General features: G+C 37.8%; 1 protein-coding gene across 2 annotated transcripts in view; it reads left to right on the plus strand.

Moving 5' to 3' along the window:
• Positions 1 to 18,066, plus strand: part of VGLL4 (vestigial like family member 4) — a 146,223-nt gene that overhangs the window by 5,206 nt on the left and 122,951 nt on the right. For both annotated transcript variants that reach the window (XM_050957898.1, XM_050957897.1), the window contains exon 2: positions 3,565 to 3,641. In XM_050957898.1, coding sequence (XP_050813855.1) covers positions 3,578 to 3,641 — 64 coding nt within the window. In that variant the 5' untranslated portion in view covers positions 3,565 to 3,577. The remainder of the gene's footprint in view (positions 1 to 3,564; positions 3,642 to 18,066) is intronic.

Here is an 18,066-nt window from a genome sequence, read left to right on the forward strand (position 1 = left end):
TCCTAATATTTTACATGACATTTACCCACCAAGGTAACTTACAAGGAGCCATTGCTTACTCCCAGAAATTGATCTGTCTGATGGATTCATTAGATTGATCAAATTATCAACAATTCTATCTTGTTAACTTTCTTTTAATTGTTTATGTGCTGTAGTAATAGTTTAATCTATCATGGCATTGATTAGTGTTGGAAGAGGGGGAGAGATGATAAATGTTGTAGTGGGGAAAAAACAATGCAAGGAAAATGGGAAATTATTGGCCTAAAATCAGCCATCAGTTATTACCCATTCAGTTTTATTAAATATTTAAATTGAGAGTGATTTGCTACGGAATCCAAATCATTCATGTATGATTCACGAGGATGCCTCATTTATTGCTGAGCATTTCTGAAGCCAAATTTACTGCCTTTATGAAAAAAATCAGGAAAAGCATACTTAGTTGTATCTTCCACTTCCAGAAAAGTGTGATTGAATGCTGAAAATGTATTGATCTAGCTGACATTGAGAGAAAACAACAATTAAAAAAATGTTTCCCCCTGAATGTAGGAATGTGCCAACGTGTCTCAACCTTGACTTGGGGGGACCATCTCTGGGAGGAAAGAGGGTAGTATTCACATTTCCATGCCCGTTTGCTCTTTGTTTTCACAGAACAAACTCTCAGTAAAAGTGACATCTCATTGTCATCCACTACGTTAGGCTCTGGAGAGATCACCAGCTTATTTCACATAGGCCACTAAAATTCTTTTAAGCATACATTCAGCCAAAAAGATGGTAGTAATTCAGGTTACAGTGAGAACTGAATGAGAACCAGGCCCTAACTGATTATATGTAGCCTTGAAAAAGTCTCAGAATCTGTCTACTGAATTCTACAGCTCCTTTATTATCAAGAATTTGGAATCCCGTGACACCTCAGACACTTTATCTTTTACATTTAACAGCCATGGTAGTTTAGTCATCAGATTATTTACTGGTGAGTGTCATATGGATGAGTACAAATTATAAATCTGAGGAATGTGAAGTTAAAACTGTGAGGTTTGAATGTGATGTGTCTGTAGGTCATTGTCATGAAGTCTAGCTGATGTATATAAAAAATTGAAAGTAGCTTTACTTATGGTCCTGAGTCACCTTGCTAATTTTTACAGTTTTACAATCACACTTTTTTTAATCTATCAGAGTGTTTTTTCCCCTTTGTTGTGTGATTGAGACACACAGACTGACAGAGCAGAAAGAGAGAAATTGACTATATACAAAGTACTGCCAAAGTGTGATGGCAAAGTGTAGCCCCCTCAAGGATTGAACTCACAACCGAGTTTAGCAGGCCAATGCTCAAACCGCTGAGCTATCCTGCCCTTGCCCTCATTCTCACCCTCTCTAGAGGATGAGAATCCATTTCTTCATTTTAAACTAGTGTACTTAGTTGTTTTCAGATATTTTCCTCCTTCCTGTGAAATCAGTGGGGGCAGGACTGGACTCTGACGCTTCCATTGAAAATACGTACTAGAGGCTTTAAAAAGTAAATATTTATAACAGAAAGCGTTTTCCTTCCCACTCCTTCCCTTAATACTTTAAAAACTTTAGGTTGGTTTTTATAGTCTTTGACATTATTTAGGCAGGGAGTGGGAGAGCAGAGAGATTTATTAGTAAAGTCAGGGAAAACTACTCCCCAATACATGTTTGTGGTTAAGCCTGTATACATGTGTCTGAGATTTTGCTTGCTGCCACCCCCCTGCTTTGATCAGGATTGGAAATGATATTTTAAAATTAAAAGGATTCTTGCAGTGGGATCACACTCTGCTTTCTGAAAAATCAATAGGAATTGTTAACAGCCTGGACTTTTTACTCTCCTTTTGTTTACTTAGTACTGCTGCCTGCCCTCTTATTAAAAACGGAGCTGTTATCTACAGCTGGCTTGTGAATGAACTCTCTTAATTGATAACTGTCTTAATCACGTTAGTTTTCTCTTTCATACCTCTGTGTTTTATTTATATTGAAACTTTCTTTTTCAGTTTTGAAGACACTTCTAATATTGAGCTGTTTAAAGTGAAACGTTAACAGGTTTTTTCATAATATTTCTGTTGGATGGACTGTATTAATCTGTGTGTATCTAGAAGTACTATTTTACAGTGCTCACAGTCGTGCTAGGCAGGTACATCACAGTCCTTTCCACAAGGAATTTTCAGATTAAATTTAGGAATTTTCAATCTTACCTTTTAAAGGAATATAAGAATTGCCATACCAGGTCAGTCCAGGGGGCCATCTATTCAGGTGCAGGAAGCTCTGCAGAAGGCAGTTAAGGAAATCCCCATACACTGAATGTTGGCTTGTGTGCTGAAGATTTATATCAGTGTATATTTATGAAAGTAACATCCAAAGAGGGAAATACAAAATTTTGGATCTGATTATACAACTGTACATATTCTCAATATTAATTGGTAGATGACTTTATTTTTTAAATATATCTTTGATAGAATAAAAATGTCTTGGTGGCTTCCCATCTTTGGATGTGTTCCTCTTTCACTTGGACAAGTGTGAATTAGGGGTCTAATTCCTTTGATGTCAGTGGAGCCACACTGATGTAAAACTTCTGTAAATGATCGGACCTATTAACTTTTTTTCCCTTCTTCAAACAAATTGCGTCTTTTAATGTTTTATGTTGCGGTTGACTGGGATGGGAGGAAGGCAGCGGGAGGAAGAAAGGGCCACAAAAAGCAATCCAGTGTGAACTTAATGTTGAAGTGTTCAGAGGTCAGTAAACATCTGACTTCCTTGGTTCTTTTCTCCAGTTCCTTTTTGATTTTTTTTTTTTCAGTCATAAGGTATTTCACTCTTCTGCAGAACCTGACACTTGCATAAATGCCCAGCTGGCAGGATGACGGACTGTTTAGATACTAGGTTGCTTGTTTGGTTGTATGACTTTTAAAAGATCACAGGAGAAAGGATAAAAGAGAGGGTTTGGGAAAGAGTGAGGAGAGACGGACAGGATCACTGTCAAGTTTCACCCAAAGCATAGATGTGCGTATCACTTCCCCTAGTACTGAAATGCAGTCACATCTGGACTGGATGTGTGGAAGGATGATCTTGTGGGTAAAGCACAGGAATGGGATTCAGGAGACCTTGGGTCTATTTCAGTTCTGCCACAGACTTGGTTTGATATTAGGCAAGTAAGTCACTTAACTTTTCTGTACCTCAAATTCTCCATCTGTAAAATGAAGATAATTATAGTTGCCTACCTCACAGGGATGGAACTCAGATTCCCTGAGCAGAGGCATCTTGAAGTAAAAGGCATGTGTCCTTATGATTGAGTTCATGTTAATAAAATGGTGGCTGTTCCCTGGTATTAATATATAATTGAAGCCAGCCTTATTTATTCTATATGTGATGGTATAATGTTTCTGAAAGCGATGTTTCCTTTTCCCTGTCTTACAGTAGTTTATATGGTGATGTTTGTTGTTTATATGATAGGGAGTTACAGATTTGTTATCTAATGACAAAACAACGTCTCACCTCTTCTTATAAACATAATTTTATGAAACTCTTAGAAAACCTGGCTCTTTTATATTACAGGATCCTGCAAGGAATGGAGACTCCATTGGATGTTTTGTCCAGAGCAGCATCTCTAGTACATGCTGATGATGAGAAACGTAAGTCTAAAATTTAATTCTGTGCTTCATCTCTGCCATTATTTTGGTGCAGCCAATTTACTTTTGCATACTGGATCTCAGTTTATGTGTTGGATTAATTACTCTTTCTCAGTTTGCTGTATCTAAGGTTTATAGAGGGAAAATTTCAAAAGTGCCGCTGGAATTTAAGTGTACAAATGGGACTTGTGCTCTGAAATCCCTTAGGCACTCTTCATGAGTGACTTCATAGTCTCCCAAAAGGAAAAACTGAACAATGCATTTTTAACTTCCGGTGTCCAGGAAAACAAACATTTCTGATTTTTCGTATGTGCTCAAGGATTCAGAGGAGCATGTACCTCTTTCTGCTCTTTGGTAGGAAACTGACATGGAGTCCTTGACAAACTAAGGACTCTTTCATCTCTGGTGTATATTAGGTCCATCCCCTAAGAAGCTCATAGGTACTCAGCCAATGAAGATGGGCCACAAAACTTCCTTTTCAGTGTTTAAAAACCACTTATCACTATTATACTTGATATCTGCCAATATTCACTGCTTACTGCTTTAAGATAAAAGTCAAAAGATTTTTTTTGTAATGTAGTGAAATAGTATTTTATCTACTCTCCAACTTACCTTTTATATCAGATTGACTCTTCTTAAAAGCACTTCAAAATTCAAGCTAAAGATAGTGGTTGACAAAAAGCAGAGAGATTATCTCTGTTAAGCTTGGGAGAGCTATAAAAAGTGTACAGTGGCCTATTCCACAATGCATTGATTTGACTGCAGGTTTAATTGCATTTACTTTGGAATTTTGTATTGTAGGTTAAGTATAAATAAGTGGTTTCTTCTCTGAAGATCATGCTACCTGAAGTAGGGACCCATTTATCAATTGGATGCTTGACATAGGGGTGCATTTGAGATTCTGCTAGGTACATATGGGGGTTTTGTAAAACTTGTTTGTTAAAAAAAAAGATTACGGCACAACTGACATTGTTTTGTGTGATTGATCATTTGTCAAGGTCAGTGCTTTGCATCTTTTCCATACCAACGTCCTGTGTTACAGCAGGGGGGAAAAATAAAATTCAGGACACCCTACCATAAAAAGGGATGGTGTACGTGACCCTCAGGTTAAGAACTCATGGTCTAGAAAACTTCAAACTTACTGTTTGTAAAATAAATAAATAAATGTAAAAAAAATCTTTTTCTAGCATTGAAAACTGAAAAGTAGACAAAGAACACAGAGGAGGTGCAGTATGTGTATTTAGACTTAGGTAACCATTAAATGATGATTTTTGTGGGTTTTTTTTTTTTAAATCTGCTTCCAGAAAGTATTCCACTGTCAAGCAAAGTGAGCTTGATATAACTATTAAAAAAGTATGTGTTAATATGTGTTAGAATGCAAGTAAACAAAAGCAAAATAATTAACAGTCTAAAGCAATTTTTCATATATGTGAAGAACACAAAACTGAGAGACACTGGCAACTTGCATCAAAAATGATTTGGCTCCAAAATGAGGGGATAGGAGGAAGATGGAAATACATGAAAGAAAAAATAGCACATAAATATCTCCCCTAACTTTCTCATTTGTTTTCATAGAATATAACATGTTTTAAAATATACACATGTAAATTTTACCTCATTAATATTTTGTAGCCTTCACCTTGTCCCTTGACAGTCGTATTTTGACATTCTATAAATTCAGCCGTATCTCTGCAGAAATGGAATTCAGTGTTCTATAGAGGCATATTTAACCCTGTTCTGTACACACTGGGAAATACCTTCAGATGTCTTAAATTAGCAGTTTAACTCCCTTGAAGATAAGGATCTGGTCCAGAAACTTAGTTTGAACTATGAAACCTCTTCTTAGTAGTATAGGTGTTTTTATAATCCTGACCTCATCCTCATTTAATTAATTATATTATTTATGAAATAAACAATGGAACACTCACAGAAATAGATAATTCAAAGACTCTCCAATTTTGAAATATGGATTTTTACTATAAAAGCCACGTCGTTACTGAAGCAATGTATTTTTTGTGGCTGTTGATGATAAATTCTGATCATGGCTCCTGAAACTCTGCAATCCTTCAAAGCTAGTTCCTTCACAAAGGGTAAAATAATTTTCAGTGAACTCTGCTTTGCTGATAACATGTTAACACTCATAATTCTGTGTCTTCAAAATGTGAAGTCGGTTGTGGAATTCCAAGAGAACCTAATTTTGATCTTTGTGCCTGTGTGTCTAATGTCCAAGAATCATACTGTGACCCATTAGAATGTTTCCAGAAATGAAGAATCCACACACATGAGCCTCTGTAGTTGACGACTTGGGTTTGTTTTGTGATGTGGATTCACTAAAGGGGTTGTCATAAAGTATATTGACGTCACAGGCACAAATGTAGTCTGCATTATTTAGCTATTAGCCCTTGATTTTCTTTTGACTACTTCTTTAACATGAGTACCTGATGTTAACACCATAAAGGATGTCAGTTGCTAATCGTAGGTGGCTGTGTTGCCATTCATACAGGGAAGATTAAAAATAGAATCATGAAGTGTAGCATGACTGGATTTAGAAGGGCATTTTGAATATGCCAAGTAGTAGCCGCACTGACAGATTGTTCTCCCCACTGGTTTAGTAACTTTTTGTTTTTAGTAGAGCATGTGGTGGTATTACAGTAGAACCTCAGCGTTACAAACACTAAGGGAATGGAGGTTGTTCGTAATTCTGAAATGTTCTGAGTCTGAACAAATCATTATGGTGGTTCTTTCAAAAATTTGCAACTGAACACTGGCTTAATACAGCTTTGAAACTGTACTAGGCAGAAGAAAAATGCTGCTTTCCCTTTATTTTTTTTAGTAGTTTAACAGTACTGTACTGAATTTGCTTTTGAATTTTTTTCGTCTATCTCCGCTGCTGCCTGATTGCATACTTCCAGTTTAAAATGAGATGTGTGGTTGACTGGTCAGTTTGTAACTCTGGTGTTCGTAACTCTGAGGTTTTACTGTACAATGTGAGACTGGTCAGCGTCTGACCATTGGTCCTAATGCTGAGCACTGATACTAGCCTAAGCAGATGCTGACAAGAGAATCTGGTGTTCTAGATTTTAAATAGCTTTTGTGTGTAGCTGGCGGTCTCTAACAAGTCCTGCTGCCAAATCACAGAATGCTCAGACCCCTCATTATGACATCACCTTGTGAGATGAATAAAACTTTTCTTTTTCTGTCTTTTAATTGTATTTTTATTGCATTAATCCACGTATTTTTATTGCATTAATCCACATATTTTTCTTCTCAAAAGTGAAGGCTGGTTCTCTCTGTTAACTGAAACAAAGCTTTACCGATTCTAATGAGGTCATTAAAATAATTACAATTGAAAATAAAATCACTGCCAATATGCAGCTCAGAAGGCTTGGGGACTTGAGGTGTTCACAAACGATCAAGATCACGCAAACTCAGTATCACAGAAGTTTGGTCTAATGTTTTTGTCTTGGGTCTTAGTATATAATATTAATTTATCTTGATTCTTCATCTCCTTACATTACAAAGATAACACTTTTTTTAATCCACCCTATCATATTGGGATGCCTTCTTGGGCTAATACCATTTGTCCTTGCCAAAAAATATTTAAACAGTGTAACTTTCAAAAACGTCAGGTACATCAAAGAATTTAGGCAGTAGTTCGTGCCTACTAGTGGTGAATTAAACAGGAGCAAGAGTCTTGAGAAAATTATCTTAACAATGTTTTTGAGTTAGTTGGTTGATCTTCTGAAGTAACTTGCACACTTCTAGAAAGTGCAGAAGCTTTAACGCAGTTTTCATTGGATGCTTTTGTATGAACTTTATAAATAATGTGAATTCCTTGAAGTTTGAGTTATATCTATGTTGGTTCAACACCTACTTAGGCAGATGCTGTGGTTTGGATTTTCAGTTCTGTGGGGCCGGAATCTTGGGCTAGATTCTGGTAAGAAGTCTAAAGTGACATTACTTACACTTTGGCTTCCTCAGTGTTCCTTGCACTAATTTATGTTCTCTTAGGGTACCAATTAGACGTATTGAGGTTTATACCCCTTTTACAACATAGCACTTGCATCACCTCTGAATTTGACCCACTGAGTGAAAGGAAGTCTTAGTGGGTGAAACTTGCATATCAAGGGACCAAAGGAAGAGAATGTACCAAGAAAAAACTTCTAGTAGGATGGCGTAAATAGCTATAACGAGCCACTTTCACTTACATGTTCACTTCATTTTTCTGTCCGTAATTTACTCAGATTTCCTTAAATATTGCTAAAAGGATGTTGTTAGGTGTAAGTTAGTCTGAGTGTGAGGAATTACACCACTGAACATACTTTGAATTTGGCCCCTTATTTTCATGCTTGTCAGTAAAGTGCCTAACTTATCCCTGGTGCTCCACAAAAAATAAACAATATTGTGGTTGGTTAACACATCTACATTGCACCAGTGCTCTGTACTGAATATTTATACGTAATGGAAAATCTGTAGTGTGTTTGTTACAGTGAAGATTGGCTCTGAATGGAATCTTTTTTTATTTTTTCTTAAATCAAGTTTTCTAGTTATTCATAGGGCTGACTAAATCACTGCATTTTTATTTGTTAAAATTATTTTTATAATGTATCTACTAACTCACGGCTTCTTTACTGATGGTTCATTGGTGTAGAGTCTAATACAGGGGTAGGCAACTTATGGCACGGGTGCCAAAGACGGCACACAAGCTGATTTTGAGTGACACTCACATTGCTCAGGTCCTGGCCACTGGTCCGGAGGGCTCTGCATTTTAATTTAATTTTAAATGAAGCTTCTTAAACATTTTGAAACCTTATTTACTTTACATACAACAATAGTTTAATTATATATTATAGACTTACAGAAATAGGCCTTCTAAAACGGTTAAAATGTATTACTGGCACGCAAAACCTTAAATTAGAGTGAATAAATGAAGACTTGGCACATCACTTCTGAAAGGTTGCAGACCCCTGGTCTAATAGGTTCCTTTTTTCATTTTTGTTTTGTGTCGTTGACAAATGAACTACGTCACATTTAGTGTCCCATTTCCCAATTTTGAACAGGGATTCCAAATGTGTTCTCTTTCCTGAAACATATTCTTGCCAGAAATTGATTCTTTAGTTTTGCTTTAGTGCTGGAATATAATTGTGTGTAACTGACAAATACTGGCTTTTATGCTCAAGATTTAATTTTGCTTACAAAGGGAGAACAAATGAAATATAGCCCTATAATACTGTATAGAAGTGGCAATAACAATTATCAAATAGCTGTTCATTACATGCCAGTGAAGAAATAAACCTGTTCATAAAAGTAATTTTACTGCACATCAGTCAGGTACTCTTATCTAATCAGTTTGTTGTATAATCCTGGAAAACAGCTGACTGACCACATACCTGGTATGCCAAATGGGGCAAATAAAATTGTCTGAGGAATTAGACACTATTCATCTTAGCTAGACTCATGCAAAATTGCTTGCCTTCTGGGCAGTTTTCCACTGTAGGTAATTAAAATTCCTCTGATCTTTTTCTTACTTTCTCGTCTAACTATTTGATTTTGCAGAGAGAAATACATGCATGCATGTGTATAATGCATAGTAATTTTTTTAAAAAGCAAAAATAGCTTTGACTTCTTATGCCTCTACTTCAAGCATAATCAAGGTCAAATTATTGGAGCTTCCTCATCCCATCTATACCTGTCTATCATCATTTTTATTTCACTTTCACTTAAGAACCATATACAGATTCTGAGGCCGCTGGCACATTTAAAATTACAGATCAACATTTCAACTAGCTTGATGCTTTTATCAAGCAGAAACAGATCTTCATACAGCTTCTCACAGCTCTCCTTAATGGCCAGATGAAACAAATATTAAAATACTGGTTTTCCAGATGTATGCAACTCACTTTACTTGTTTGCTCTAGTGGAAAAATAATTTACAAGAAATCATTTGGGGGGAAATGAGTTCTGTGGGGATACTGATCTTCATAGCTGCAAGGGAAAGCAATTGCTACAGCTGTTCAATTCTTTTTGGGGACCTGGTGTGATAGAGAGTGTCAGTACTGGTATCAGTAAAAAAATGAGCTGTGTTTGGCTCTGACTGCTGTGTAATAACCATTCTGCAGGAAGGTTCACCCACTGAAGTTTTTTCTTTGTTTTTTTTTTCCTCCCTCCCCCTCCCTCTCAGGGAAAAGATTTTATTTAATGACATTTTGGGTGATTTACAATAAGCCAAGAACATGTTTTTGCTTAGTACGGAAATTCAGCTTCATGGGAGGTTTAACCATGTTAAAAATGTTTGTTATTTCCTAGTCTTTCGTTAGCATTTGGTTCATCAGTTACAATCTAAGATGCAACACAAGGAAGGATGAGCAGTAAAGTTGTCAGGGCACTATAGGCCTGATTCTTATTTATAGTGAGGCCCTTTAATACCACTGTACGCCCACTTTAAAACGTCTTTAGACCTCTAGAGCAGTGTTTCCCAAACTTGGGACGCTGCTTGTGTAGGGAAAGCACCTGGCGGGCTGAGCCGGTTTGTTTACCTGCCCCGTTCGCAGGTCCGGCTGATTGCTGCTCCCACTGGCCGTGGTTCGCTGCTCCAGGCCAATGGTAGCTGCTGGAAGTGGCGCGGGCCAAGGGACTTACTGGCCACCACTTCCTGCAGCCCCCATTGGCCCGAAGCAGCGAACTGCGGCCAGTGGGAGCCGCGATCGGCCCAACCTGTGGGTACAGCAGATAAACCAGCTCAGCCCGCCAGGGGCTTTCCCTACACAAGCAGCATCCCAAGTCTGGGAAACACTGTGCTAGAGTGATGTAAAGGGGATTTAGTGTATTGAGAATTGGGGCCTATATTGAACTAGTAAAGTAGTTTAAAGAACTATTGCATGTAGTTGTTTAGATTTCCCAGGATTGTTATTAGTGTCCTTAAACAAATCTGACTGACTCTTTTGCAGTTGCACCTATGTCAATAAAGTTGAACTTTATAGTAATGTGTTTGCACTTTACTGTGTTTGCAGTACTGTTAAAAGTGTCAGCCCTTTTTGGTTAGATCATATATGCTGGCAGTTATTTTAACAGCTACTAGTTTAAATCATTCTGACATGCAAAACACTTCTTTCTATCAAAGCATATTTATTAAACAAATATACCTGAGACATGAAAATGATGAATTGTGGAGGGATAAATGACCAAGGTAATTGTATTTGCAAATATTTCCACTGTGACATAAGCACAGTGGTATATAGACCTCTTTTACAGTGGATTGGGACTTTAAAAAAAAGCAAGGGGAGAAGATGACATTAGCTAAATAAAATAGACGTTTATACTATAAACAGAAATTATCTTCTAGAAGACATAATAATTAAGGCAGAGGGCACAGAGATGCATCTCCTACTGAATTTATTGTTGGCTTATCTGTACCCCAAGTCCTTTATTCCACTTGAAAGAAAACAATAAGATGATGTCATTACCAACCAATCACCTTGCAGTCTTGTCGCTAATCACTGTGGTTGCCAAAGGCAAGAGAAAAAGGACGCTGAAAGTCAGTGTTACTTTTGAGCAGCTGTTTAGTGCTGGAAGTAGGCTGTTTAAGAATTTCAACAATAATTGCAACAGAGTGAGCTTTTCTATTTTTGAGTGTTTCAGAGATGAGGCTTCTTGAAATAGCTGCGTATGCACATTCACTTGCAATTGTTTGGTCGTTATTATAGTAGAAACATTATCAAATATAATTTTGTTTTATTACTATGTTGTAACTGATTTGCAAATTAGGTTCCGTGCAATAAAATGACTCGGTAGTACTGGTTATGCAAATAAACCTGTTTTTAAAAAAAAACTAATCAAACAATAATAACCCGAACCTGGTAGTTATTGCTCCTTTGCTAACGTTTCATTTTGAAGTGTAATGTTTATGGAATTACTGGTGTGAAATTGATGTAGTTTATAATAAGGAAGAACTAGCAGGCGGACAGCTTCACAAAAGGATTTCACTAGCTGGACATTCCAAGTCACTTATTTGATTGTCAGTGTAACAGTGAAACATTTAGGACAGCATCCTGTACTTTTTTCATCACATTTTTTTCTCAGATCACTTCTTTTTAGTAGTAGAACCAGACAATAATATGACTAAATTGTGTTGGAAAGCAATTATCTTTTAATTATTCATAGCAAATTTTTAGTCATTTGCTTTTTTCATTTTATCTATGTTGCTAAAACTGAAATATTAGTGAAGCTAAGAGCTGATCCATGTACAGTGCTGGACTGATTTAAAGAAAATGGCTTGGAAAACACTTTAGTTAAATTGGTGCAATGCCCTAGTGTGTACACACTCTTGAATCGGTTTAAGAGTGTCTTAAATATGCTCAGTGTCTTGGGGCTTGTCTATACTGAATGGAAAAGCACTCCAGAGAGGTGTAATTTGTAAAGTGCACTAACGTGCTGAGCAGATGCTCCCAAAAAAGGTACCGAGTTTGCATCAACCTAATTCTATGTGAACTGAGTTGGGTACTTTTTAAAAATGTACCCATTGCAGTTAGAGCACAACATGTTAGAATACTTTAAAAAACACGCCCCTCTGGGGCTGTTTACCAGTGCCGTGTGGGCAAGCACTTGAGTTGCAACTGACTTGAGTGAAGCTGATTTTAAAAGTGTCCACAATAGGGGATAGATTTAACTAAATAAGTTAAACTAGTTCAAAAAAGAGCCCTCAAGGTTACTTTTAATGTAAGCTGATCTTTTCCTTAAAAGAAAAAAAAGCACACATATACTTAAGGAAAATGAGTAGCACAATATTACAATGAAGGAATAAAATATAATTTTGTCACAGAGTTTGTGTTTGTTCTCTCCTTGACAGGCTTATGCAACTCCCAGTAGAATCAGTGGGAGTTATACATGTGTGAATTAAAGAGAACAAATGCTTCACCCCACTGTATTATTTGATATGGGATTAGTAAAATTTCCCACAGAATAAGAATTTGTAATTTGCTATCTGTAATTTTTATCTTGCAAATACATGAACAAAGTAGCAAAACTTGCAATAAGGAAATAAATGGAAAGAATTGCAGACATACTTTATAGTTGAAAAAGGTTACTTCAGTTTTCTGTCTCATAAAATGTGCTTATCTGGTTTTATTGTTCTATATAGTTCTTCAATTAAAGAGAAGTTAGAGAAAACTTGGAGTTGCTTATGCAAATAGGTGCTCTAGTATACGTTCCTTTGTTAAATGTGCAGGGTGTTTTCTTGTTGACAGCATTTACACTTGAATATTTGCCTCATGCTAAATCCCTCATCTCCTGCAGCTAATAATGCTCTTTTAAAAAGCAGTAACTTTCAACGCACCACAGTCTTTGTGCATTTCGTTTGTGCATTGTGCCTCCAGTGTGAATATGATTATGATTTAATTGAGGCTAGAGCCCTCAGCTGATATCCGGACCCATTGTGCTTAGTACTGTACAGCAGGGAGAGAGAGTCCCTGCTCGAAAGAAACAAGATAGAGATAGGGTAGGAGGGGAGGTGAAGTGACTTGGCCAATGTCACACAGCAAGTTAGTGGGAGAGCTGGAAGTAGTACTTAGAGTCTTCTGCCTCCCAGTCCAGGGCCCTATCCAATAGATCACTCTACTTCACAAAGTCCACAGAGTTGTTAAGAGTGTGTCAAAGTTAGACTCAGGACTCACAATTTGTCAGACCACTCTGTTTTATAGCAAAGCAGTTTGCTAATACACCCAGATAATATGAGCACCATACAAGACCCACACTACCTTATTTATACAGATAAAAGGGCGCTAACTTAATGAGGACAAAGACAGTAGAACTGACAAGTTTACCTAAGGCTAGACATACATAGTTAATTTCCTTACTAACTTTTACCAGTCTCCAGTTAATGTTCCACCATTAGCTTAAGTGGACCCATTGTTTCGTACCTTAATGTTTCTCTTCCTGAGAACTATATTTCAACACTCCTTATTTCTGCTTACAGGAACATAAAACATTTTTATAATCCATTCTTATTTTTACAGTATAATTCATTCTACTTTCACAAGTGGTAACATCATGTGAGCAGTCTACTTCCACAGCCAGTTTTAAACCTCTGACTTATGTCTGTTTTCACGGCAGCCTGCAGGGCCACGGTGCTGGGATGGCTCAGATCATGGCCATGGGGATTGTGAGGGATAAAGTTGGATTTGTGGGAGGGCAGTGTTCACCTCTGTCATGGTGGTAGGGTAGGTTCCAGTTCCTTCAGGACATTTATCAAGCTAAACTAGAGATTCTGCCTTTTCTTTGGGCCTCTGTGAGCTGAGTTAAATAGTAAACATCATTAGGATGTTCCTCCTGAGCCTGTGAGAGAACCATCCAAGAAATGCCTTACTTAAAACTATAATGTTTAGTTGCCATCTTTTCATCCAGAGACCTATAAGCTCAGGCACGCAGGGAACCCTCACATTTCATCATTATAAGGTGCTGATTAAACCAGAGTCACATTTTCTCCCAGTCTTTATGAACCAAGCAGTCTCTCTCATTCCATTTTGCCTTCTTGAAAGAATGAGAAGGATAAAATTGTACACGCTCCTGCCTGTGAAACAACTAGGATGGATTTGATTTAACTCATGATTTAAATCACTAGTCAGCAAGACTCAAATTAATCATGGATTTCTACTTAAAAGTGCATTCTTGTTGGTTGTTAGAATCTTAATATTCTTCACAACTCAGAGATAGATGTAGGTTTCATTTTTAGAAGGTACACACTATACATTTTTAAGAGATTTATTTTGAAAACTTTTCAGATTAGTTTTACAGCTATATCAGAAGGTGAGTAACTGGTTATTTAATTTACCAAAGGTAATTGAAACAGATATTTATGAAATCATTGGGAGGTGAACTATCTCCAGTTCAACAGGTTAATCATTAATATTTGGAGGATTTTCTTGCCATGCTGTATTAGGAGGAGAACATCACCAGAAAGACAATTAAATTGTTTTACTTAACTAAAACAACAACATTATCTAATCTGGATTTTTTTCTTCAGCAGCAAACATATTTTAACAAAACAAGCATACAAATTTTTGAATTTAGGTTAACATTCAAGTTTTTTAAAATCAGGTTTGTTAGAATTGTTTTTAACTAAGATAGTTAAATATTAAAAAAAAATTAAATCGACTGTGTCAGCCAGGACAATATGAGAAACTTAAAATATTGGTTTCTGCAGCTAACTCAGTCGTCTTCACCTTAATTTTCCCATTTGTTCATAATCTGGAAAAGAAAAACAAGCTCCCTGCTTTTTCAGGTCCCAAACGATTTCTCAATTTGGAATGAATTAGTCCAAAGGAAGAAAATATTCTTTCTGCACCAGCAGAAGAAGTTACTGCTGTTAAAAGTGCGATTATCACTTCAACAGTCTCTGAATCCAAGTGCTTAAGTGACTTCCACCAGTTCACTGGTGTGATTTTCATTAAAACATCATCAACAAACATATATTTCTTGAATGGTTCTTATTCCCAAACTGGGTCTCTTTTACGGCCTGCTGTCATTATAGGTTTTCCCTTCTAGTGAGAGAATGGTCTGGTAGATCTGAAATCAATGAAGGCTACACGCAGAAAGACCTCAAGACTTCTGGAATATGCTTCTCAAACAGTTTCACTTTTGTTTCTACTGCCTGTCCCTCCCTTCTCTCATTTATCTCCAGACTTCTTCTCCTTATCCAGATATATTCTACCCACAACAATCTTCTATTCATTGCACTTTTTGAAACTTTGCACTTTTAGAGAGAGGTAAGGGGTTGACTCTGTGTACACAAATTTGCAGAGGGACAATAGGGTTGAGGTCTGTTATTTCTCACCTCGCTATATTATTTATTTAAAATCATTTTTGCTGTTAACAAGCATGTTCTCTCTGGATCCACAGTTTAAGAACTGCAAAACTAAGCATCTCTGATGGTTTCTTCTAGACCAGGGGTCTAAAACACGCTGCCCGTTGAGTTATTTGCTGTGGCCTGCCAAGCTCCCCATGCCCCCTCCCCTTCCGAGTTATTTCCTGTGGTCACCAAGCTCCCCTCACCTGCCGCCCCTCCTCCCGCCTCCCCGCCCCAGTATGCCGCATCCCCGCTTCTCTGCCTACCTCTAGGCGCTTCCCACCGCAAACCGCTGTTTGGTGGTGTCATAACCTTAGTCCCAGATTTGGACCTTAGCGTCCAAAATATGGGGGTTAGCATGAAACCTCCAAGCTTAGTTACCAGCTTGGACCTGGTACTTGCTGCCACCACCCAAAAAATTAGAGTGTTTTGGGGCACTCTGGTCCCTCTGAAAAACCTTCCCTGGGGACCCCAAGACCCAAATCCCTTGAGTCTCACAACAAAGGGAAATAATCCTTTTTCCCTTCCCCCTCCAGGTGCTCCTGGAGAGATACACAGACACAAGCTCAGAGGGACCAGAGTGCCCCAAAACACTCTAATTTTTTGGGTGGTGGCAGCAAGTACCAGGTCCAAGCTGGTAACTAAGCTTGGAGGTTTTCATGCTAACCCCCATATTTTGGACGCTAAGGTCCAAATCTGGGACTAAGGTTATGACAGGTGGCGCTTAGCACTTTGCAGGAGGGACGGAGGGAGCAGGGAGCCACGCACTCAGGGAAGGAGGTGGAGAAGATGTGGGGCATGGGCGGGGACTTGGGGAAGGGGTTGGAATGGGGGCAGGGTAGGGGTGGGAAGAGGCGGGGCAAGGCCTCATGGAAGGGGTGGAATGGGGCTCGGGGTATTCGGGGGTGGGTGTCAGTGATGCGGCCCTTGGGCCAATGTACTAGTCCTCATGTGGCCCTTGTGGTCATTTGAGTTTGAGACCCCTGATCTAGACTGAGCACTGAGTCCCGTTGGGTAGATAGAAAGATTAACCTAAATAATCTATACAGATGCCCCTGAAACCCCATAAGGTTGGGTCCCTAATCCATGAACTATTGGAACTCATTTACAAAACTTTTCTTAAACAATCCATGAATATCTTGTCTCATATTATAGAATTATAATTTATAATTCCTATTCCATGATGAGAGATCTTTGAGCGATAATGTATTTTAATTAAAACTATCTTTAGATAGGTTTTTTGTAGGGACACCATCCCTGCCCATCCTGACTAATAGCCATTGATGGACCTATCCTTCTTGAATTTATCTAGTTCTTTTTTTAACGCTGTTATAGTCTTGGTCTTCACAACATTCTCTGGCAAGGAGCTCCACAGGTTGACTGTGTGTTGTGTGAAAAATACTTACTTTTGTTTGTTTTAAACCTGCTGCATATTCATTTCATTTGATGATCTCTAGTTCTTGTGTTATGAGAAGGAGTAAATAACACTTCCTTATTTACTTTCTCCACACCAGTCATGATTTTGTAAAACTGTACCAAATCCCCCCTTAGTCGTCTCTTTTCTAAGCTGAAAAGTCCCAGTTTTATTAATCTCTCCTAATATGGAAGCCGTTCCATACCCCTAATCATTTTTGTTGCCCTTTTCTGAACCTTTTCCAATTCCAATATATCTTTTTTTTGAGATGGGGTGACCACATCTGCATGCAGTATTCAAGAAGTGGGCGTACCATGGATTTATATAGAGGCAATATGATATTTTCTGTCTTCTTATCTATTCCTTTATTAATGATTCACATTATTTTTTCAATTTTTTTTTTGGCTGCCGCTGCACATTAAGTCAATGTTTTCAGAGAACTATCCACAATGACTCCAAGATCTCTTGCTTGAGTGGTAACAGCTAATTTAGACCCCATCATTTTATATGCATAGTTGGGGTTATGTTTTCCAATGTGTACTTTGCATTTATCAACACTGAATTTCATCTGCCATTATGTTGCCCAGTCACCCAGTTTTAAGAAATCCTTTTATAACGCTTCATGGTTTGCTTGGGACTTGACTATCTTTAGTAATTTTGTATCATCTGCGGATTTTGTCGCCTCACTGTTTACCCCTTTTTCCAGATCGTTTATGAATATGACTGGTCCAAGTACAGACCCTAGGGGACACCACTATTTACCTCTCTCCATTCTGAAAACTGACCATTTATTCCTATCCTTTGTTTCCTATCTTTTAACCAGTTACCAATCCATGAGAGGACCTTCCCTTTTATCCTATGATAGCTTGCTTAGCTTAAGAGCTTTTGGTGAGAGAACTTGTCAAATGCTTTCTGAAAATCTGAGTACACCATATCCATATGCTTGTTGACTCCCTCAAAATATTCTAGTAGATTGGTGGGGCATGATTTCCCTTTACAAAAACCATGTTGACTTTTCCCCAACAAATTATGTTCATCTATGTGTCTGACAGTTTTGTTCTTTCAAGTTGGTGAATTAATGTGTCAGCACGAAAGTCTTTCTACTTTCTTCATGTCAGGTTGGTGATTGGTAGAACAAATCTAGGGATTCAGAGGAGAGTCAAGTAACCGGCAGA

This window comes from Gopherus flavomarginatus, chromosome 6 (genome assembly GCF_025201925.1).
Source record: "Gopherus flavomarginatus isolate rGopFla2 chromosome 6, rGopFla2.mat.asm, whole genome shotgun sequence".
Taxonomy (NCBI): domain Eukaryota; kingdom Metazoa; phylum Chordata; order Testudines; family Testudinidae; genus Gopherus; species Gopherus flavomarginatus.